General features: G+C 34.5%; 2 protein-coding genes across 2 annotated transcripts; both read right to left on the bottom strand.

The window, feature by feature from the left end:
* Positions 1-1,769: 1,769 nt before the first annotated feature.
* On the bottom strand, positions 1,770-11,883 carry LOC120346404 (carboxypeptidase B-like). The gene is made up of 12 exons (XM_078115135.1): positions 11,280-11,883; positions 9,673-9,751; positions 9,071-9,141; positions 8,919-8,973; positions 7,292-7,399; positions 6,233-6,433; positions 5,635-5,745; positions 5,018-5,221; positions 3,705-3,791; positions 3,116-3,200; positions 2,613-2,725; positions 1,770-2,013 (listed from the first exon to the last, which is right to left on the bottom strand). The coding sequence occupies exons 1-12, from the start codon at positions 11,363-11,365 to the stop codon at positions 1,927-1,929; spliced, it is 1,287 nt and encodes a 428-aa protein (XP_077971261.1). The 5' UTR covers positions 11,366-11,883; the 3' UTR covers positions 1,770-1,926.
* Positions 11,884-12,034: 151 nt separating this feature from the next.
* On the bottom strand, positions 12,035-21,361 carry LOC120345659 (lysosomal aspartic protease-like). Its single transcript, XM_039415190.2, has 11 exons — positions 21,201-21,361; positions 20,397-20,535; positions 19,955-20,078; positions 19,443-19,561; positions 16,455-16,651; positions 15,640-15,736; positions 15,184-15,246; positions 14,920-14,955; positions 14,452-14,550; positions 13,650-13,748; positions 12,035-12,799 (listed from the first exon to the last, which is right to left on the bottom strand). The coding sequence occupies exons 1-11, from the start codon at positions 21,257-21,259 to the stop codon at positions 12,629-12,631; spliced, it is 1,203 nt and encodes a 400-aa protein (XP_039271124.1). The 5' UTR covers positions 21,260-21,361; the 3' UTR covers positions 12,035-12,628.
* Positions 21,362-21,501: the final 140 nt, after the last annotated feature.

The raw sequence follows: 21,501 nt of genomic DNA, 5'->3' as shown, positions 1-21,501 counted from the left end.
AATCATCGATTATGACACAATACAATATTGTTATGCAATGTAATGAGTAGATTACCGAAATTAGATAATTAATAAACTGTGCGTAATCACATTCATAATCTCTTCCTCTCTTCCTAACCTATCTAATTCTGATTTTCCTTATTTTAGTTCGATTTCGAGTTTGGAGACTGTCTATGTTAGCCAAGTGAATATACCCACTGCCCATAGGCTTTCATCACTTTATACAACTTGATGTAAAGCAGGCGAACAAAATTAGTCAACTCCATATTGGTACACATACTTCTGAAGCGCAGAAAATTGGTCCTGTATGAAAATCTGATAATTACGTCAATTCTCCAAGCTCTAAGCCCTCGCGTAGGCTTTACTACGTTTCCAGCAATTTTTTATTTTACTTTTTACATTAATCGTTATTGACATTTTGCTGTCCGTGCTTTTACAAAAAATGGATGAACTTTGAGTAGATTTCTGTTTTATTAATACAAACAATTATACGTTATTACCAAAAGTTTGGAAGTGGTATCAGATAGCTTTAATTAACTACAAAACGACACCACATCAAAAATAATAACACTGTATGATGAAAACTAGTCATGTGAATATTGTGTTTTGAATATTGGCATAAAGGCATAATTATTAATGCGCTAAGTTTTAACTCTCCAATTGTTAATGCTTTAAATATTTTGGCTTGTCTCAGATTTTAATATAGTGAGGTCGAAAGTCCAAACGAAGCTGCTCTAAAACTATTAAATAAAACTGTTATTGAAGTGAGGGTGCCAATTAAAAATGGGGTTTAATGTATAAATTTTTGACGAACCGCTGATCGTAATTTTGCGAGAATGTTCAAATATTTTGATAGTTTAGAATTTGTCTCACTATTTCGTTAAAAAATGAATAGTCATATATTTGTATACTAAATATTGTCGAATATTGTTCTACATTCGTAACTGAGTTCTTTGAAACGGAGGATCATTTATTAGCAGTTATAAACAAAGACATAGTATGCAAGGCTTACTCGGTGACAACCATAACTCCAATGAATAAATAATACGTCGTCGCGTACGAACACTATGTGAAAAAGATGACTGTGATGTCATAGAATAAGTAGGTGAAATATAGAAATAAACAATAAACACCACATTGCCAAATACTGAGCCAATTTCTGTTTATTTTGATCTCACTAGAACAGTTTTGTCGTATATTCCGTCTTGGTTAGTCTTCTACATTAGTTTTCAAAATTGAAGTTCCTTCGTATTGGTCGCAAAAATGTTAGCATTCCCTTTTATACAGCGTAATTCACACATTCACCAGAAACAAGTTATGAGAAAAGCAAACAACTATGCGGACTGGCAAGACCAGAATCTTTCAATATCGCAATACCCAACAGGATTGAGTCTTTCGTCAGTTGATGGCTCTAATCCTGATCCGGACTTCCTGAAGTATGCGCACCAAGATTGCGCACAACCTGAACATAGTATGTGTGTACCGGTTAGGACTAAGGTTGAGCGACATATTGGTGCGCATACTTCTGGAGCACCCCTGATCCTCTCTACTACTCCACCTGTTCGCCAGAACATACGAGCAATTCCGTTTGTGTGAACAACACCACAACCAATACAATGTGAATTTCTTGAATGACCTCATCATAGCATATAGGAGCTTGATCATATTTTCTCGAGTCTAAGCTGATCTGTCAGACTGTTTACCAAGTCATACAAAGTGTTCACTGTTCACCACTTGTTTATTTATTATTGGTCATACAATTACAATATTATACATTATATTAACAAGACGATTTTCCTTTAGACAACTTTGTTCTGCGCTCGCTTTCATGCACAACAAATAACATAATTATAGCAAGATTATATATTCGTATTTCAGAAAACTAGAAATTATAAATCGAAGCTATAGCGAGGAAATGTGAATACTTCAAAGGTTTCTGTTGTACCACAATTCCAGTGCCGCATCAGAAAGTTTCTTCACAGCGGCTGTAGTTTCGACGCAACTTGGCTCAATCTAAAAAGATATGATAAGTATAAGAATTTCCAGAAAAAGTCGAAATAGACCAAAAAATACTTTTTGTTTATGATTGTCAAATTATGAATGTTACAATTGCATAATCCAAGCATTTCCGGACTGTATAAAAAAGGAGAAGAAGACTCGGGGCAAATTGTTTGTGATTCGTGTTAAATTGGTTTCCATTTGTTTTTTATTAATCAATTTCATTTGTTTGAACTACATTTTCACAGTTTATATATTTGAATGAAAAAATGTACTTTGAACGGCGCTATGTGTACCAATATGGAGGTACCGTAACTAAATTTGTTCGCCTACTTCACATCAAGTTGTGTAAAAGGACTGAAACCCTTAGGCAGGGGGTATATTCACTTGGCTAACACAGACAGTTCCCGAACTCGTAATAGAACTAGAAAAAGAAAAATCGGAATAAAATTATGGCCTAACCTGGTACACCCACTACGGAAGTATCCATTAAATATACCTACAAAAATAAACAATAATAAAAAGACAAATTTGCAACCCATTTGTAATCGGTGATAAGCAGTCTCACGCTACTAATATGTTTAATCAATTTACTAAGCAAGGTCACGATGTACCTGATCTTCCGGTAGCAAGAATCCGTGGTATCCGGTATCTCGTAATTCAAAGGTGCAGGTCCAGGGGATTCCTATGTCGTACGCGTAGTCTTTTGATCCTCCAGAAACTAAGTCTGTTTCAAAATTAGAATTATTTCAAGAACTCATCAATAAGGCTGGGCATCGAATATTCGAATCGAATAGTGCTTTTTTGTCCGCTAAAGGTCGAGGTGAATCCCTGATTTTTTTATTGAAGCCATACTTTTAAAATGCAATTCTGACATATGACTTTCTAGTGGGTTATGGATGAAATAAGTTTTTATTGTGTGTGACAACTCAGCGGACTGTCTAACTAAGTGATGGATTCTATGTTTTCAGTCATTTATGTGTCTGAAGGACTCATTACAGTCAGAAAATTGCATACAATTAGATATCTTTAAATTATTCGAGATTGGATTCGAAAAAATATTCGATTCGATTCGGAATCATCAGGTATTCGAAAATTCCAAAATGTTATGACTCACAAAGATTGCTTGATCCCTGTCCATATGTGTACACTGTTCCAAAAACCTCTCCTAATGCAGTAGCCGCTTGCTTGGCGTATTTCTCCTAATTTTTGCAAATCAGAGAAAAAACATGACATGTAGATGAATATTTAAATCATACACTTCAAAAACACTCAACTGTGTTATCAGTGAGTTCTACAAAAGATATTCCGTCGAACAATGGCCCGTGGTCTTGACTTTAGCTATTGAGTCTATTATCTGTACATTATTTTTGAATTGCATTGATTCAAAGAAATTTTGGTATTCCCGAAGTATGTGAACCAAGATGGCGGACACTGAAACGTAGTATGTGTACACAGTTAGGGTTAGGCTATAATTTATATAATTTTCCTTAGTTTAGTTCTATTACGAGTTTGAGGAATAGCCAAGTAACTCCCGTAGTATTTGTAAATGAAATTATAGCCTAACCCTAACCTGGTACACATACTACGTTCCTGTGTCCGTCATCTTGGTTCACATACTTCGGGAATACGAAAATTTAACATATATTTGAAATCGCATTAACAGAAACTGTAAAAACCATTATAAATACAAACTTGATACTCACTAAGACATCGATGGTGGGAGTTATATCGAACGTATAGGAATGCGGCAAAACGATCAATTGAGAATAGCTGTGGAAACTCAAGTATATCTGAGAAAAAATAAGCAAAGAAAATAATTTATAAAACTTTGCTTGAAGTAGAAATTTTAGATGTGTTACATTTGGTGGTCTCGTAAAACACTTATTTACCATATTATATAAAGTATAACTATTTTTACATGACACCATCCTATACCGTGTTTCCCCGAAAATAGGACTGGGTCTCATTTCAATTTTTCTCAAAAAATAACACTAGGGTTTTTTTTTTTTAATGTCTTATATTTTAATTTATCACAAACGAAACGAGAATATCGGTCAGAGACCGAAGACTTATCGATCGAAAGTTAGGGGATCCCCAAAACAGCGTTCTTACTCCATAGTGACACCTTGTGTCCCATCACTAAATTAATTAATAACTCGCTATACGACATAATTCATCCAAAATCAATAGGCTTCTGCTACGACATATGATGAATGCACATGCAAAATCTGGAGCAGATTCAATCTCGCTTTCGTGAGATATCGCGTGCATATAACAGACAGACAAACAGACAGACAGACAGACAGACAGACAGACAGACAGACAGACAGACAGACAGACAGACAGACAGACAGACAGACAGACAGACAGACAGACAAATACCTATCAACATACTTACCGATGAAAATCGATAAGTAATTACACAGTAGAGAATTACAAGATTTTCAAATGTACAAAATATTTAAACCTATATCCATTTACTTATAAATAACACGTTTCTATTCAAAATAACTGCAAAACATATATTATAATCATTTAAAAAGTGTAGAAGAGATTTCTTGCTATTGACTAGGTCAAAAAAAAAATTCGCGTTATTGACTAGGTCTTTGGGAAGAAAAATTTAAACTTATTTTTGTTTGAAAGAAGATATTTGTCCAGTACAAGACAGACTCCGATACAAGAAAGTAAAGCCGAAAGGTAAGACGATCAAATTATCAACTAACTACTAAGCGACTAGGCATCTAATTCTTTACCATTGGCTGATGTGACTCTAATTTGCTTATTGTACATATGTTACGGCAGACTTCATGCTTGTGAATGTCTTGACTTACATCTTACAACTGGCTCTATACGCGTGTTTTATTTTTTTATGCTCGTTAAACTTAGGTTTTATATGTAATATAAAAGTCGTGGTTTAATTCGAACCCGATTTGCTAACTGCCAACATTTCCCGTCACATATGGTGGGATTCCCACGAGCCATCCACGTATTTAATTTAGAAAACAAATATTCCTACCATAGTCTTGTTTGCAACTGATCGCAAATGCTCCGCCCAGTTATGGACTTCAATTTCTGATTCCATCGCAGGCCCTCTGTAGGTATTATCGCAAGAGTTTCCAGATGAACCTTGGCCCCCAAAATTTGCGTTTGAATTTCTGTTTGGATCGACTCCGTCACATATCGTACCATAATTCGAACGGGTTTTTCTCCACATACGATTCTTAAAGTAATAGGTTAATCAAAAAAAAAACAGGTCATTTGGAACTAATTTTTGAGAGGAGATAACTTATGTGCAAAGCGTACTAGATGACTAAAACCATTGTGCACAATCAAACACATAAGTTCAAGTGTTGAATAAATTTACTTCGTTTTAACATAAGTAATCTATTAGTTCTGTCAGGGGGTCATCGTGTATTATATCACGCAATGAAGTGGCAGATGTGTTTTGTAATTTGATTTTTACACTTGAGATTCCAGTTTTAATCTTGCAAATTTCCGAAAATAACATGTGTGGTGCATGCTGATAGGGAAAATGCCATATTCAACGAGTAGAACGATTGATTTATTTAGAGTAGCAGTATTTGAGTTTATTTTGAGAAATGTTCCCTGTTGATTATAATAGTAGAAACAAACCTCGAGCCATGAGTAAGCATAACCATCCACATTTACAACCGGTATGACGTAAAACGTCAATCTATCTAAATGTCTGGTGAAGATCGGATCCTTTCCATATCCTTGCAGAAGCTGCAAAAACAAAAATGTGCCGTTACAAACTTTATTTTTTACAGTACTTGATTCAGCCAATAACTCTGCTGTAGTATGTACCTGATTTGGTACTTCTGTAGTGTCAGGTTAAGGTTAGAGGTTAGGCCATATTTTTATTCCGATTTTCTATATTTTAGTTTTATTACAAGTTCGGTGACTCTCTGTGTTAGTGACCCCTGTTCATAGCTTCCATTCCCTTCACGCAACTTGATGTAAAATAGGCGAACAGTGTTAGCTACCTCCATATTGGTACACATACTTCTGTAGCGCCCTGATTTTAGTATTATAATTTTATTTTTTATGTTATTATCTTTTAAATAGGAGTATGCAGGTAAGCATAAACTGCTTTAAGGGATCCACAATTCACGCTTTAGAAGAGCATGATTGACAATAAAAAAATGTTGTAAATTTCACTTTGTACATATTGAAATATTTTTGAATTATCGAACAACATTCTTTGGCTTACATTTCTAGTGAAACACTGACAGACGGCAGGACTTATCCATTCTCTTGCATGAAAAGTACAATCTATGAAAACAACGGGATTGTTTATGTCTTTCGTGATAGTAAGCATCGGAATTTCTCTTCCCTCGTATGAGTTTCCAAGAATTGATTTCGTCACGAGATCCGGATATTCATTTGCTATATCATCAACCCACTCATATATCTGTAAAAGACAACATTTGATAAATGGATATATATCAGCTGAGTGAATACGTACATCCAAGGATTACGAAACGGCGTAGCGCGAGAACGTGAGATAGTAAATGTCTAAATTAAGTCGAAATTGAGTCGTTCGGTCGTGTCGACTATGGCCACCGAACTCGATCGGCTGTAACTCTCACCCGTTTACTGCCATTTTGCAAGACAAAAAGCATTCTATGCCCAAATCTTTTTCATTCAGTTATATGGGATTCTTTATCTTATATCTGTTTTTATGATAGTATTGTCATGAACCGCTTCAAGTCTCGCGTCACTTGGTAGTTTTGCGCAATCCAACTCTATAATTACTTATAATGTCAGTAGCTAATCTCATTTGAGTGGTCGCCCGATCACTCTCGTTACCTTCTCAGTAAGGCAAATATCCTTAAAAAATATATTCTAGAATAATATAAATTTGGAGAAGCCAGTAGACGTGATCATTTCCATTTAGAGCTCTGAATAAATTTTAAACATGAAATTGAATATTTATAATGGAAAAATGTATCTATTTTACGGAAAATGAGCATCATATTATAAGGTGCACTGTCAAAAAATTGCTAAGATTGGTTTTATTCAACATAATCCGGCTATGAGACGCAACTGTTTTATTGCGATGTCCAATGCTGGTTTTGAGTGTCGACAATTAGGCGCACCGGCGCACGATCAATTTTTGAGAAAAAAAGAGAGATTCAAAGTGCGCCTTTGGTCTGTAAAATAGGGTAGTAACCTTCTTTTTTGAGTGCCGAATACGTTAGTTAGATAAAATAGAAGTTAAACATGCTTGCGATGGAAAAATTGAATTGTATTCTGTTCAATACGTCACCTCTTCGAGCGGGTGATAAACGTTGTAATTGTGGGTCAATGACCTCTTTGCGTCCTTTCGTCCTTTCACCTGATTCTCGATCAGACTTTGCACATCGTGGATTTTTATCTGTGTATAAATATAAGTTATTTCATAGAATATGGTGCAGTATTAATATTGTAAATAATGCCCAACCTTCTTTTAAGTGACCAAATTAAATAAAAAATACTAGAATACGCGCAAATACTAAACGGCATGTGGAGCTTTCACGATAGCAGAATTGAATTACCTAAACACAAAATTTATTTTTACACAGCATTTATTTCAACAGAATTACTTCGAAGTTGTACTAGTTGAAAAGCTGTGATTGTTTGCTATCAACGAGTTTTTAAAACAGGGGTGGCCAACCTATGGCGCATGCGCCAAACGTGGCGCATTGCATGATTAAAGGTGGCGTATTGCATCTTTAACCCTTTTCATGCCAAAATTGTTAATTGCACTTGGCTTCTCCACGCCAAGCCGATTTTTTGCGATTTAGAAGGTGACTTTTGATTGTACCTAAAATCTATTCTCTTTACTCCACGTCGCCCACTTACGACTTGTTGGAATTAGAAACAACAGGCGATTATCGGCGTTAGCTTTTGGACGGACTTTATGACATTCATTCTAAACTTTTAGCAAAAATTAGTAAAATTTACTATTTTTTCCCTACTGAAGTAAAAAGTTCAGAACTTCTGGAAAAATGAAAAATCGTCATTTATCAGCTTGAAACATGGATTTTCCATTGCCCAGACTTCCCAAATATCTCCCAATAATCATTGAACAACCAGTTGAATTGCCCAAGCCTAAAAGATGTATTATAAATCAACCCACAACATGCTGAAAATGACCCCTAAATACCACCTTTTTCATCCAAACTTCAAATGACTGTTGTCAACAAAAGCGAAGCATAAAATCGCTTGCTGTGACGCAATGCTAATCTCGAAGAAGCCTGGAGTAAAATCCGCGACGCTAGGCCAAACAGCTGATTGGCAAAGGCCAATTAGAATCGAGGGTAGAGTAGAGTAGTTTTATTTATTATACTTCCTTGCTCAATTTCTATTCATGTGAAGTTGTAAATTGTAAAAACTACATATACGTGTGTATATATATGTGTGTATTATAAATTTATATGATTTCAACAAGATGCGGACATTAGGCGTGGGAATACAAGAGATTTACGGCGCATCTGAAACATTATGTTTAAAACGTGGCGCATGGTATGTGAAAGGTTGGCCACCCCTGTTTTAAAATATGTAGCATAATAGATACTGTCAAGTTTTTACGCTGTTATGTGTAAAATTATTATTAAGCAACAGTTCAAACAAGCAAATAAAAGAAGCAAAAGCCTTCACTAAGGAAATAGAATCAATAACTTTTATGCCTTTGCAAAAACAAGCGTACCAAGGAGATTCATTCGATCAAGGAGATTCATTCATAAATAAAACTAAGAAGTCGTCTTTCAAACCATAGATGTTTTGTAGATAATCCAAGCTCGGCTATATTTTGGTAGTGTGCTGTTACTAAATATGTCTAAATGCACGATGTAGGCCTACATAATCGGGTGATGATTTTAATTTAAAACCGGAATAAACAACTTTTGTCATACCTTGTATTCAATTTCATTGTTGTCCATAAGAGCTTTCAGTTCGTCTAATTGTACCCTTTGGAAAATTAAGAATTAAAGTATAATATTGCTGTCGGTGAAAAAAAATTCGAAGGAACGCGATTTTATGTGTATATAGTAGTCTTGAATAATACCTTGGGAACTGGATGTCTACAGCACTATCCACTCGAACAAGATCTCCGCTGTCCGGACTCCAGAAATCAACCTAATTAGTAATGAAAAAAGAACAACTAAATATAAAATATGAGTAAGTTATGGAAAGTTGTCTTTCAAAAAGTTGTATGATGTTATGCGGCATAAAGCAAAACAACATAACAATTACAACAGAAAAGTAAAATGCAGATATATTACCTAGGAAACCACCAAAACTTAAAATGAAATTAAAAACGTACGAGAGGAAGCACAGGGTAAAATAAACTGTTGTAAAATCAGGCAATAATTTTTCAATCAATTTAAGTTGTGAATACATGCACTAAACATAAAAAGAACAGCACTTAGTATTCAATTATACAAACTAGTATTCAATTATACTATTAAAATAGATTGTAAAAATTGTAAAAATCTAATCAGGTGAATATTGCTGTATCGGGCAACTGCTTAATACCGGTATTCCAACAAAAAGATTGCACAGATGCTTTCATGCTAAGGTGTGTATGAGCTGTCAATCGGAGAGGGGTTGCACCTCTATAGATCAATTGCGTGCGAGGAAAAATAAAACATTTGCTTATTATCTCACCAAGCCATCTCTTTCTCCAAGCTTTCGAATAATATCCACCTGACGTTCAGTTTCGGGATACAATGTTAAAACTTGGTCTCTGTAAAAGAAAATTTGAGGTCACATAATATATTATGTAATACCCGTTTTCGCATCTTGAATAGGCCTACTGGTAGAAAAAAGGTGGCTTGTGTGAAGCAACAAACATAGCACCCCGTGTAAGATATTATAGAATAGAGTAGACGAACTGACTGAAAGTTGTGAAAAGCAAAATTGCGCATATACCGGGTTTCCCCAAACCCAGCCTGAATTTTAAAAATGTTTTTAAATATAAGCCCACCCCTTAAAATAAGACCTAGTCGATAGCGCGATTTTTTTACCAAGTAGATAGCAGGAAATCTCTCTCACACGTTTTTAACGATTAATAATCTATGTTTAGCAGTTATTTTAAATAAAGACGTGTTATTTATAAGTAAATGGATATCGGTTTTCTTACTTTGTATATATATACTATATATATATTCGAAATCTCGTAGCCTAATTCTCTACTCTGTAATTTTGTTTATAATAAATAAAAATGAAAGGCATTCCCCCAAAATAAAGCTTAGTGTTATTTTTCGAAAGAAAATTGAAATAAGACCTAGTCCTATTTTCGGGGAAACACGGTACATATCGTCACGCTAATAATCGAATTGCGTAAGTCATTTTTAGCAGTTTTGAGAAAAACGTAAAAAACTTCCTAATGATATTGATAGTCAATAATTTGCCATGGTTCAATTTTTTGGTCGTAGACGGATTTAAGTTAATTTGTATGACGCAGTTATGTGACGTCATAATGGCGCACTGTAACTTAGGCAGAAATGTGTCTATGACTTGGGGACATACGCAATTTTGCAACTTTACTATATACACCAATCCTGAAAACCAAACATTCCAAAAACGAACGTAATTATTAGTATCTACAATGTCTAATCCCCAAAATGGATAATCAGTTTCAGTTACATTATTTTTTATGTTTAAAAATATATATTTCATCAAGATAACACGTTCTGCACACCCACCGAAATAAGACTAAGATTAAATATAAAGCATAAAACAGCAATGCACCCTATATAAAAGCCAACCAGGGTGAATTGGATTGTAGTATAAATTTAAATTAATACGCGCTAAGCTAGAATCAGAGATGCAAAAACTCGAAAATACTTCGCCGAGGTTATTTTGCCTTTGTAACGTCACAATAGTCCTGCGGTAACAATGATAATTCATTATGATGGAACAATTGTACAAATGTACATGTCATACTAAATCTCCATTTTTATGGCTTTCGGAATTCTTAAAATAAAATCTGAGTTAACAGACAGGTGCACAGCCTTACAAAAATACCTATTTTATAAAAATAAAAAAAAAATCGCCAAAAATGGCTTGCTTTTATCGTCTAATAACTCGTAATATTTTAAAAACATTTCTTCTTTGGTCAATATCTTTTGGCACACCTCCGTGTTGAAACCCATCTGCCTCTTAAAGCCACGTCTTGATTGCGAATTGTATAAAAAGTTAGTCAAACGAACTATACACAAGATGGCTAGTGATTTGTGGACGCTTTTTTGAAAAATAAATGCTTCACTCACCCAGTAAAATCTTTCTTCGCAAGTGAAAAATTTGCGAGGACAACGAAGAAAAATATCCCAATAATTTTCATTGTTGTGAGTCCCATAAACACAGTTACAAAAATGGGAATTGTTATTGAATGAAACAGTTATTACCACGATAATAATAGTAGTATACGTCACTCGTGGGAATGTCACAGCTGCGCTTATTCAGCTAACGACACGGTATTATGTTTATCAAAGTCCGCAGGTCCCCGATTATCTGGAGCTGTCATAAGATAAAATCGAGTGGCATACCAAGCACTGTACCTGTGAGTTCTAGATATTTTGAATAACTAGGACCGATTACATTTGCAGCCTATCGTGGAAGTGATATGCATATGACTAGTGTTGGCTATAACCGGGTGGCAATAAATTCCTTAAAGTTAATTAAATCTATTCCACAACATTCGAAAACCATTAGCAAACCTACCACTAAAATCCTCCATGCGACCAGTACACGGCCCTCAACTTGAGTATACTTGCCACAGTTCTTCGTTTGGCGTATTTGTTCAAACCATCCACGCAATTTTCTGAATGCTATACCATCTACAGCGGATGGATTCACATATCCACTTTGCAAACTTTAATAAAATTATTTAATCGGAATGCCTGGAGGAAAGCTAGTATTTTCTCGCGCCAATCAAGAATAATCTAAATCTTCATTCAGCTTGCGCAAACGACGGATGATTTATACAATCAGATTTCGAGAAAAGTAAATTTGTACAGCAGCATGATTTCCACAGACGTCACAAAATTTATTATTCCATTCCAAATATTGCAGGTAAATTAACATCGAAATTCTTTAAAACAAGATTCTCCTTTCAAGAATACTTTTTTTCTATTCATTTCAGATCAGTTACCAAATTACATCGCCAGGTCGCAGCGTGTTTGATGAAAAGCCCATAAATACAGAAAACAAATAACTGCCGACATTACAGCAATACAGAGCACATTTCTTTAGGCAACAAACGTAAAACTTGCACTTGCGGGAATTGATATGGAAAGCTTACAAGAAGATAATGACATGAACTTGAGAAGAGGTGAAAATGTTGCAAAAAAAATTACATAGATAGCTGACAAAATAAAAGAGAAAAGCGAGAGAATGTACCAATGATGACAAACTTGATAAGCAGCATTTGTAAAGTGTTCATAAAAATTAAGGTGATGTAGTCTGTATTCCAATATTGAAAATAATTAATTAAAATTTGCAACAGAAATATGGTGTTTTTGTATCAACTACATGCATTATTTATACTGAAAGGTATGTTGATTACAGTCAGAGCCAAATCATCATGGTAACAATTCTCAAAATACATCGTCCTGACTTTCTACTTTGGATTTACAGCAGTCGCAAATCCAACTCTGTCATTTCCAGCATCAAATGTTGTGTAATACTTTCCCATGAAGACATCGCCGAGGATCCACAAAGGTCCAGCAGGAGGAGGAATATCCATTCCCATGAAGCCAGAAACGCAAATTGTCGAATTAGCAGCAGATTCCTGAAATTTAAGTGAGTTGTATTCACGAAGGAAGGTAAGACTATTTGTGCAATTAGCGTTGAAGGAAGTCAGGAAATAAAAGTATATTCTTGAATCAAATCATTGAATGATGGGTACTCGCGTACTATGTGTACCAGGTTAGGGTTAGGCCATAATTTAATTTTGATTTTCCTTATTTTAGTTCTATTACAAGTTCGGGACTGTTTGTGTTAGCCAAGTGAATATACTCCCTGGCCATAGGTTTCAGTCTCTCTACACAACTTGATGTGAAGTAGGCGAACAAAAAGAGATATCTTCATATTGGTATTGGTACACATATTTCTGGAGCACCGAATTTTGATATATTGCAAGAAGGGTGGATCACGGCAAATAAGACAGCTTAAGCATATGGTAAAAAGTGGGCCCATGTAAATTCTCAAACCAAATCATTAAATGAGGATATATTACAAAATGAAATGGTGATGATTTGTGAACCACTAAAAAGTTGAGCACACGAAAAGTAAGAACCCATTTCTACTTGCGATATCTCTCAGGAATACCACATGCACATTGTTTTCCGAAGCATGGACTTGATAGTGGAGGAAGACGTAACCAACCAGCAGTTACGTGAACCACCCTTCGATGGCAAGGAGTCCAGCAATCCTCTCCCACATAACTAATCCCCACATGGAATTCGAACCTGCGAACAGAGGTGCGATAGCGAGCTTATTGCTTGGCATGATGCGCCACAACTCCGCCGAGATATATATATATTGAGAAAGCCTAACCTATTTCTTAAATATTAAAAATCCAAAGTTTCAAAATTTATTTAAATTCCTTCAAACTAAAACAGAAATTTTACTTGGTTTACCTGAAGAACGTAGTCATGTGGTGTGAGAGTGTAAGTTTTCCCGCTCAGAATAAAATTGATATTCGGCATGTTTGGAATGTTATTGCACAACACCAACCACTAAAGAAAGAATAATGATATTGAAGTGTGTTTTTTTTCTTTTGATTTAGGTAAAAATGAAGCATCTATGTACTCAGGATTGAAACTTGGGAACTTGAATAGCGAGCTCAAAATTAGTATCTGAAATTTAAAACATAACCGTTCGGCACTGCACGTATTCATAATTTGCTTAGATCACAAACACAAATCTTGCATACTATTGCAAACATATAAAAATAGAAGGTTCAATACTGATATTTGCAACACCGAGATTTGAGTATTATAGAATTTATTTAACCTCCCAATTCATATCATTTGGAAGAAATCAAATCAAAAATTTGTGATAAAATTTGACATTCTATTATTATTTGATTGTAATTCCTAAAAAAATGAATTACACAAAATATTTCCTTGTTGACATTTAAAACAAGAATATCGGTCGGAGACCGAAAACTTATCGATCGAAAGTTAGGGGATCCCCCAAAACAAACTGCGGTTTCGATTCCTTCACTCTTACTCCACAGCGACACCACGTGTCCCATCACTAATTAATTAATAACTCGCTAATTATACTACATAATTCATCAAAAATCAATAGGCTTCTGGTCCGAGATATGATGAATGTACATGCAAAATTTGGAGCAGATTCAACCTCGCTTTCGTGAGATATCGCGAGCGTCTAACAGACAAACAGATACCGAGATCGATAAGTAACTACACCCACCTCTCCTCCAATGAAAGGTATTGCACCTATCGCCATGTTGAGAGTTTTGATTTCAGCAGTTGGGCCAGCAATCAGGGAAGTTCCGGAATCGACAATAGCCTAACAATATAAATTACGTGGTTACTAAACGTCAAAAAATTTATATTCATCATATGTAAAATTCAAAACATGATTTGAGTCCTTGATGGAAATTGTAAATAACGTGCAAACATCTGGATAACTTATCATTTTATTAATTCCGAAGAAAGGAAGCCTTATAAGACAGATTGATCATATGGCATACCATGGCCTCTTGTACGGTTACCAGGTTTAGCCAGTTTTTTGTTTCAGATGCATAGAAGCCGTAACCGTAACCAACCAGCAGTTAATAAATGGAGCACCCTACAGCAACCTTACCTAATATAATAAATGTTTTTATAGTTTCAACGCTCGGATAACAAAAAAAAGAATTCTCAAAAATGGACTTACCTCACATCCTCCATCACATACTGTAGTTTTTCCAACCTGTTCACAAAAAATGAAATATTTTGGAAAAAGAATAGATGCAGTTTTAAATTTGGGCAAGCAATTGAAACCAATTTTATCTCATACATTTGCAAATGATAAGATCATTTAAAAATTCAAAAACAACAATTCCTATCTTGTAAGTCAAAACCTTTACTACAATGGTCTCTTCAAAAAGATATTATTAAAAATGACAATAACCCTAAAATAATGAAAAAAATATTTCACCCTGATCTTCCCATGAGGAGAATGAGTAACATTAACACCGTCCATATGAATTTGCCAGTATGCCTGAAAGAAGAAAATCAATTTCATTGGATAGCATCCTCAAACACAATTAAGATAGATAAGATAACTGCCTAAAGTTCCCCTACTCAGTTGAGATTAGCTGGAGCTGATGTAAAATAAACAAATGTATTCAAATTAGGTATTTAGTTCGCTGATCTGATAATTATTAATAATAAAAGACACATGAATATGATGTATATTAAATTCAAGAAAACGATTTTATGAAAATTCGTTTCAGCAAAAAAATTGAGATTGTTCAATTTTGTAGCAAATTCATTGATTAGTATCAGCTGATGAAATGGTAAAATGATTCATTTAGATGTTATTAGAAAATTCGATGACCTCAATACTCAAATACTTTGAATTATCATAGCCAAAATGTTTTCAACTTATCACCTTTCTTGTAACTTTATTCCAGCTGAAATCTCCAGTGAACCTACTGGTGTCGACACCACCAAGATAGATTTCGCCTCCTATTTGTTGGTTGGGATTTCTTAACATTTAAAAAAGAATTTGATCAAATAAATATATGCACAGTCGATAAAATGAAGTGGAATATGGTAACAAACTTTGTGTAACAAACTTTGTATTTCGTCAAGAGTATGAGTGTTGGAGAGGCTTGAACCTGGAGCCATTTTTTAATTCAACTTGAGTAGTACTCAAGTCACCATTAATTCAAGATTCAAAGTGTTTCGAATCATCTAAATGGGATGACTCATCATCATCTAACTGCCAGCGAGACTTAACTCATTTATTAACTCGGACTCGTCTCAAAGCTCAGATGACCTGTAATCGGACTTACCTCTAAAAAAAGTATTTTTCGTTTTTCAAATTACATGGGAAAGACAAACACTTATATTGTCACAATAGTTCACTCCATAAAAATCCGTTTACCAAATACCCGCATAGTAAACTATTTTAAAAACCCACTCCATTCGACCTATGTCCTTGTTATTATCGAGAGTTTGTCGGCCGAAAAATAAATTTTTTTTTGATGATATATTTTTAGGCCATATTCTACCGATTTTTCCACAATTAGCAATTCCTTATCATGACCATGAATATTGAATAATTTTGTGTATTACTTGATGCTGAATCTTGTGCTATCGCTAATTAATTAGCAGAGACAATTAGCAGATGACACTCCATTCATCAACGTCCTCACCACTGCAAGAAATGAATTGAGAAAAATTCATCAAGAAAATTTATACCTGTTTAAGTAGAATGAAAATTGTGGTTTCATTCCAGTACTTTCAACCATTGTATTGAACACAGGTTTGATTCCATTTACAGAAATACTTTGATAACCGAGCCCCAGTATTCCATCAAATTGAGCTACAACAAAAGTGATGCCAGGTTCTTTGACGGCTTCTGCAAATGTTTGATTAGAAGCTGGCAATCCTGCAATCTGTGAAAATATAGAAAAAATGGATGAAATTCCAATTATCTGACACCCTTTGATGAAATCTTAGTGTATAATGGGCATTAAAAGCATTTCGGTCATTTCATACAAATCTACTTACACAAAACTAAAAGCATAGAAAATGCATTGGTAGTTAGGCATGCAATAACCCAATCATTATACAGGGTGTCCATAAAGTTCCTTTACAGTTTCAATTTTGTTCGGAAGTCAGTTTTCAATATATCTTAACCAGGTTTGTTGTTTTTGAATTAGTAATGGTTTAAGTATTTTGCTCTAAATTTGCTCTAAAATGAAAGCAAAACAAGAAATATCAAATTCCCAAACAGTGAAGGAAATGACTAAACAGAATGCTTACACATGATGGAAGTACTTGGTTCAATAAGATTATATAATAATGCATCAACCCACATACACACAGTCATAATAATATAATAGTATTTTGTTTACTCATTTTAGTGATGTTAAAAAAATATACAATCGATATAAAATTCCATAAATATTCATTAGGAATACCCTCAGGCTTTATGCTGATGACTAAATAAAAGACCACAAAATGAATAATATAAAAATTGCACTTAGGCAATAATATAATAGGATGTGATTGTTGGCCATCAAAGGATGTGGTGTTGCAATAATGCAATATTATTTTAAACAAAGTATAGTGAAATGAACCGGTTAAATGAAATCACGAGATAGAAGTATTGATTAAATAGCTCGTATTAATATCAAGTTACAGTTTTGTTCTTAATTTCAATCTGAATATTTACAACATTTAGAAGGAACACCACAACAGATCTTGACAACCATGTTTCAAATGGTATAATAAGTATGTCCAATCATTTAAAATTAGAGCGCTTCCCAGAGTTTTTTGAAAATTCAAAAGCTGTATCAACGTTTTTGTAATATTTGTAGTTTTACAGTGAAATCATGAGTTCTAGAAGGCTATGTTACATATATTTTTCTAAATATGCATGACTGTATAAATCAGCCCAGAAATCTTTTTACTAAAGTATACTACTAAAAATATTTGCTTTTAAAAAATTTGCAGTCATTATTATTTGCATTCATATTTCACACATTACGCAATATTTGCAGTGTCAACATGCATGCATGAGCAAAAAAGCAGACATGAAAAAAGTCATGTGATATTTCAAAGTGCAACTTGTTTACTGATTTACAGAATCACATGATATTGGTCAATGACTGTCTTCACCGGTTTATTCCAGTATCATGGGATAGGCGCGTGACTCGCATGAATTTGCTTACATTAAAAAGGAAAGACATTTCTTGAGATTCAGGTGACACATTTATTTTTATCGCGTCTCAAAAAAGGCTTTACCTGACAAATTAATAATTCCTTTTTACTAGGTTACAATTTTGTTTTAATGGTAAATAGACTCTACTTTCTACATGATGATATTACATACATTATTATAATGATATTACTACAATATGATGAAAAACCAAAACCTTCCTGTTTAGCGTACCCTTATCAATATCATTATGCAACTTTACATGATATATCCAATTAACATAGCAAAATAGAATTGTGGCATAATATTACATCAGAAACAATATTATAGGAACAAATAAAATGAGACTAGTTACTACATGAACCACTCAAAAATAAACTGTCATTTGTGAAAAAAGAAAACCATCTCCTGATGATATTCTGAAAAATTCTTTCGAGTTGAATTACCAATATCTGGGTCAAATTTAGAATAGATTAATTTTCTTCGCATAAATGTTGAATTTGAAGTACTATGGTAATTCTGATCACCAATTTTTCACACTTTTTGTAGTCTGTCCATGAACGTATTAAAATATAAATTATGACTGGAGTCTGCAAATCCAAATCTGCTTTACACATCTTACAATCATATACAGTATTCTTATAGACCAATGGTTCTTTGTTAGCTCGACCCAAATCTGAGTTTTATGAATTCTTGTGACCAAAACCTTAACATTGCGAAAATGTATTTTTAATTTTAGTACTCTTCGACTCAAATACAGACAACGATTTATTAGAAACGGTCCATTAACTCAATGTGATTGGTGAAACTGAAATTTCTTGTCTCTAATACACAGCTTTATTTTACTGAGCGCAATGCGCGAGTCATCACTAGAATCGAAGCAATTGCGAGGGTTCGTTTTAATATTCGTCAGTGACGAAATTCCTTGCTCGCACAAACTCGTAGTCGCGAATGGTAGCAGAAAAGTCATTGCCCCGTTTCCAATTACCTATACCGCTGTGTGTCGCAAACAAGACCTCGCTAGGCCTTCGGTCTCTCTCACAATGTACAAGTTTTCAATCATCAGCTGGAGCCACATTCTCTCTAGCTAGATCATGAATTAACTAATGTTGGGAGACAAGCATCTTTTTTGCCTTGTTCAGTAGGATTCACATTACCAAAAGAGGCATCCATTTTTGGTCATTTTGCTTCAGTAAGATGACATTTTGCGCCATCAACACAACAACAAGCGAAGTGTATAGTTATCGACACCATAAAACAATTAGTATTAATGGTATATATATATATATATATAAATTGTGATGCAACAATGTGCTCAAGCCAGTTCTTTCCGTAAATGACATTTTATATTTCATTGTTCTTAAATACCAGTCTAGAAGATAAATTGGACCAGCTGAAAGATTCGGCCCTCTCATCTTGGATCGTCCTTGCATTGACGATCTTGGCGCAACCCATTTTAAGACCTTCAGCGACCCATACTTTAACAGCCACTGTTATAGATGAGCCATATAAGAAAATCTTACTGTAACATCATCCTGACTGCAAAATCCAGTTAGACTCCCTGATCCATATCGAATTTGAAAATCAGTTCCGTTTTTTTTATAAGTATCTGATTCTGTGTGATCATACTTGTTGTGGAGCACTGAATAGGAAAAATATCGTCCAGATTAAAATATAAATATTAAATAAAGGTATTATTAAAAATTTCGGAGAAATAAGAATAGGGGCAAATTGGTTAATACGAATCATTTTTATTCAAAATTTAACCATGTTAAAAGTTTACATTTCATAGAGTAACAAAATTTATCTTATTAGGTAAAAACAATATTGGCCCAATCCTGACCGATGTAAAAAGTAACACTGTTTACATCTATGCACCAGAAATGTAAGATCAGCAGAAAATATCTGAATTAGGTTAAGAGAACAAAATCCTTCTGATGGGCAATATACAATGTAGATTGATTTGCTGTGCAGAAAAAAGAAAAATATTGTGAACATACTACAATAGAATATTGCATTAATATTTTGAACTTACAGCATGCAATGTTGAGGTACGAGCAAGTAGATGATGGAACCCATAAATTCGATGATCCTGTATCAAAAACTACAGCAAACTTTTGTCCAGGAGTACCGATTTGTATTTCCCCAAAATATTGCGCCTGGTAAATAATGATGAATAAAATAAAAGATAAATTTCTAAGGAATTCTGGTTCAGGCTAGTCTATCTATCAAAAAAAATTCAACTAGCACAACTAGCTAAAATGGAATATTAACTCAGACTTTGAAAACTTTGGCGCCCGCATGCCTTCTTGACTTGACTGATGAGAATGTTTAGTCAATTTAATATAATTTGAATTTGTTGAAAATTTTGACTTCAATCGCCACGATTTAATTACCACACTTGTCTCTCAGAATCAACTGTATGCTAGCTCTAGATAATTTTATTCAAGCGAGCTAATATTTTATCTAGAACCTACATCAAGATAGTTTTTCAATATTTCAGGTCCACCATCTCCCACTGAACCAAAGTTGTACTTGTTGGCAAGGTTACTCGTATATGTTAACCCCTCTTGTCGGAGATGTTCTCGAATTCTCTTGAACTTTTTCAGCTTAACACTGAAAAAATAAGTCATGAGACAGTGAGATTCCAAGTTATTATCCGAAGGATAACTTTTCACAGCGAAAGAATAATGGACATGATGATGCTTAATTAATGCATAATAAAAAGTATGAGATAAAGATTTCAGGGCTTTACAGTATTGAGCTGGTAAAGATGCTAAAGCAGTAGAACAGTCATGCAAACTCAGAAATTGCATGGCAAATGTGCTTTAGTTTTGATAAATCAATTCGTAATAAATTTTAGTGTTACGTTTCCCCTGCACTCATTGCAGCAGTGGTTAAGAATAAGATAGCACCACCTGGCCACTCTACACAGCTAGCCTACCGGTACATCAGCCCTGTTAGACTGTGAGACCATAATAGAACACCAGTCCTGCAGTTACTGAGTTCTGGAGTACCGGTACGCAATTTCAGAATTTGTGCTGAGTAAAGTAAAAAGTTCATATCTTGGCATTTGAAAAATTCATAAAATTTGTATCTGTACCGGTACCGTATATCACGGTAGGATACGGTTCTGCGGTACGGCAATTCCTGAATTTAGTAATTTCCGACGCTAAAGTACCGGTACGAAGATGCATTAAATTCCTGCATTCAGACATCAGGACATTGCAAAATATGAAAGTGCAGCCTAGAACAGTAGAACGTAGAGGGTGTATACTCACATCTGCCCAGCATTACAAATGGCTGTCAAGCAAAGCAAAATTATTGCAAACTTCATCATCTGTTTAGGTTAGCAATGGACAACACCACACAAACGTGAACGCAAGACAACTACTGCGAGTTTGAAAATGTAAACACGGTCACGAGACGCCGGAAAAAAAATAGGCTATGGACCTTTCCCCAAGCATCGACTTCCTTGTTTACTTCGTGACATTGGCCAATCAGCAAGATGCAAAAAGTGACGTAACAATGCTCCCTTTTCGCATCCGCTCAGACACTTTTCTCACTCAGACAGATTTTCAA

This window comes from Styela clava, chromosome 8, assembly GCF_964204865.1.
Source record: "Styela clava chromosome 8, kaStyClav1.hap1.2, whole genome shotgun sequence".
NCBI lineage: Eukaryota > Metazoa > Chordata > Ascidiacea > Stolidobranchia > Styelidae > Styela > Styela clava.
The sequence above is the reverse complement of the archived record's forward strand: the minus strand, read 5'-3'. Positions and strand labels throughout refer to the sequence as shown.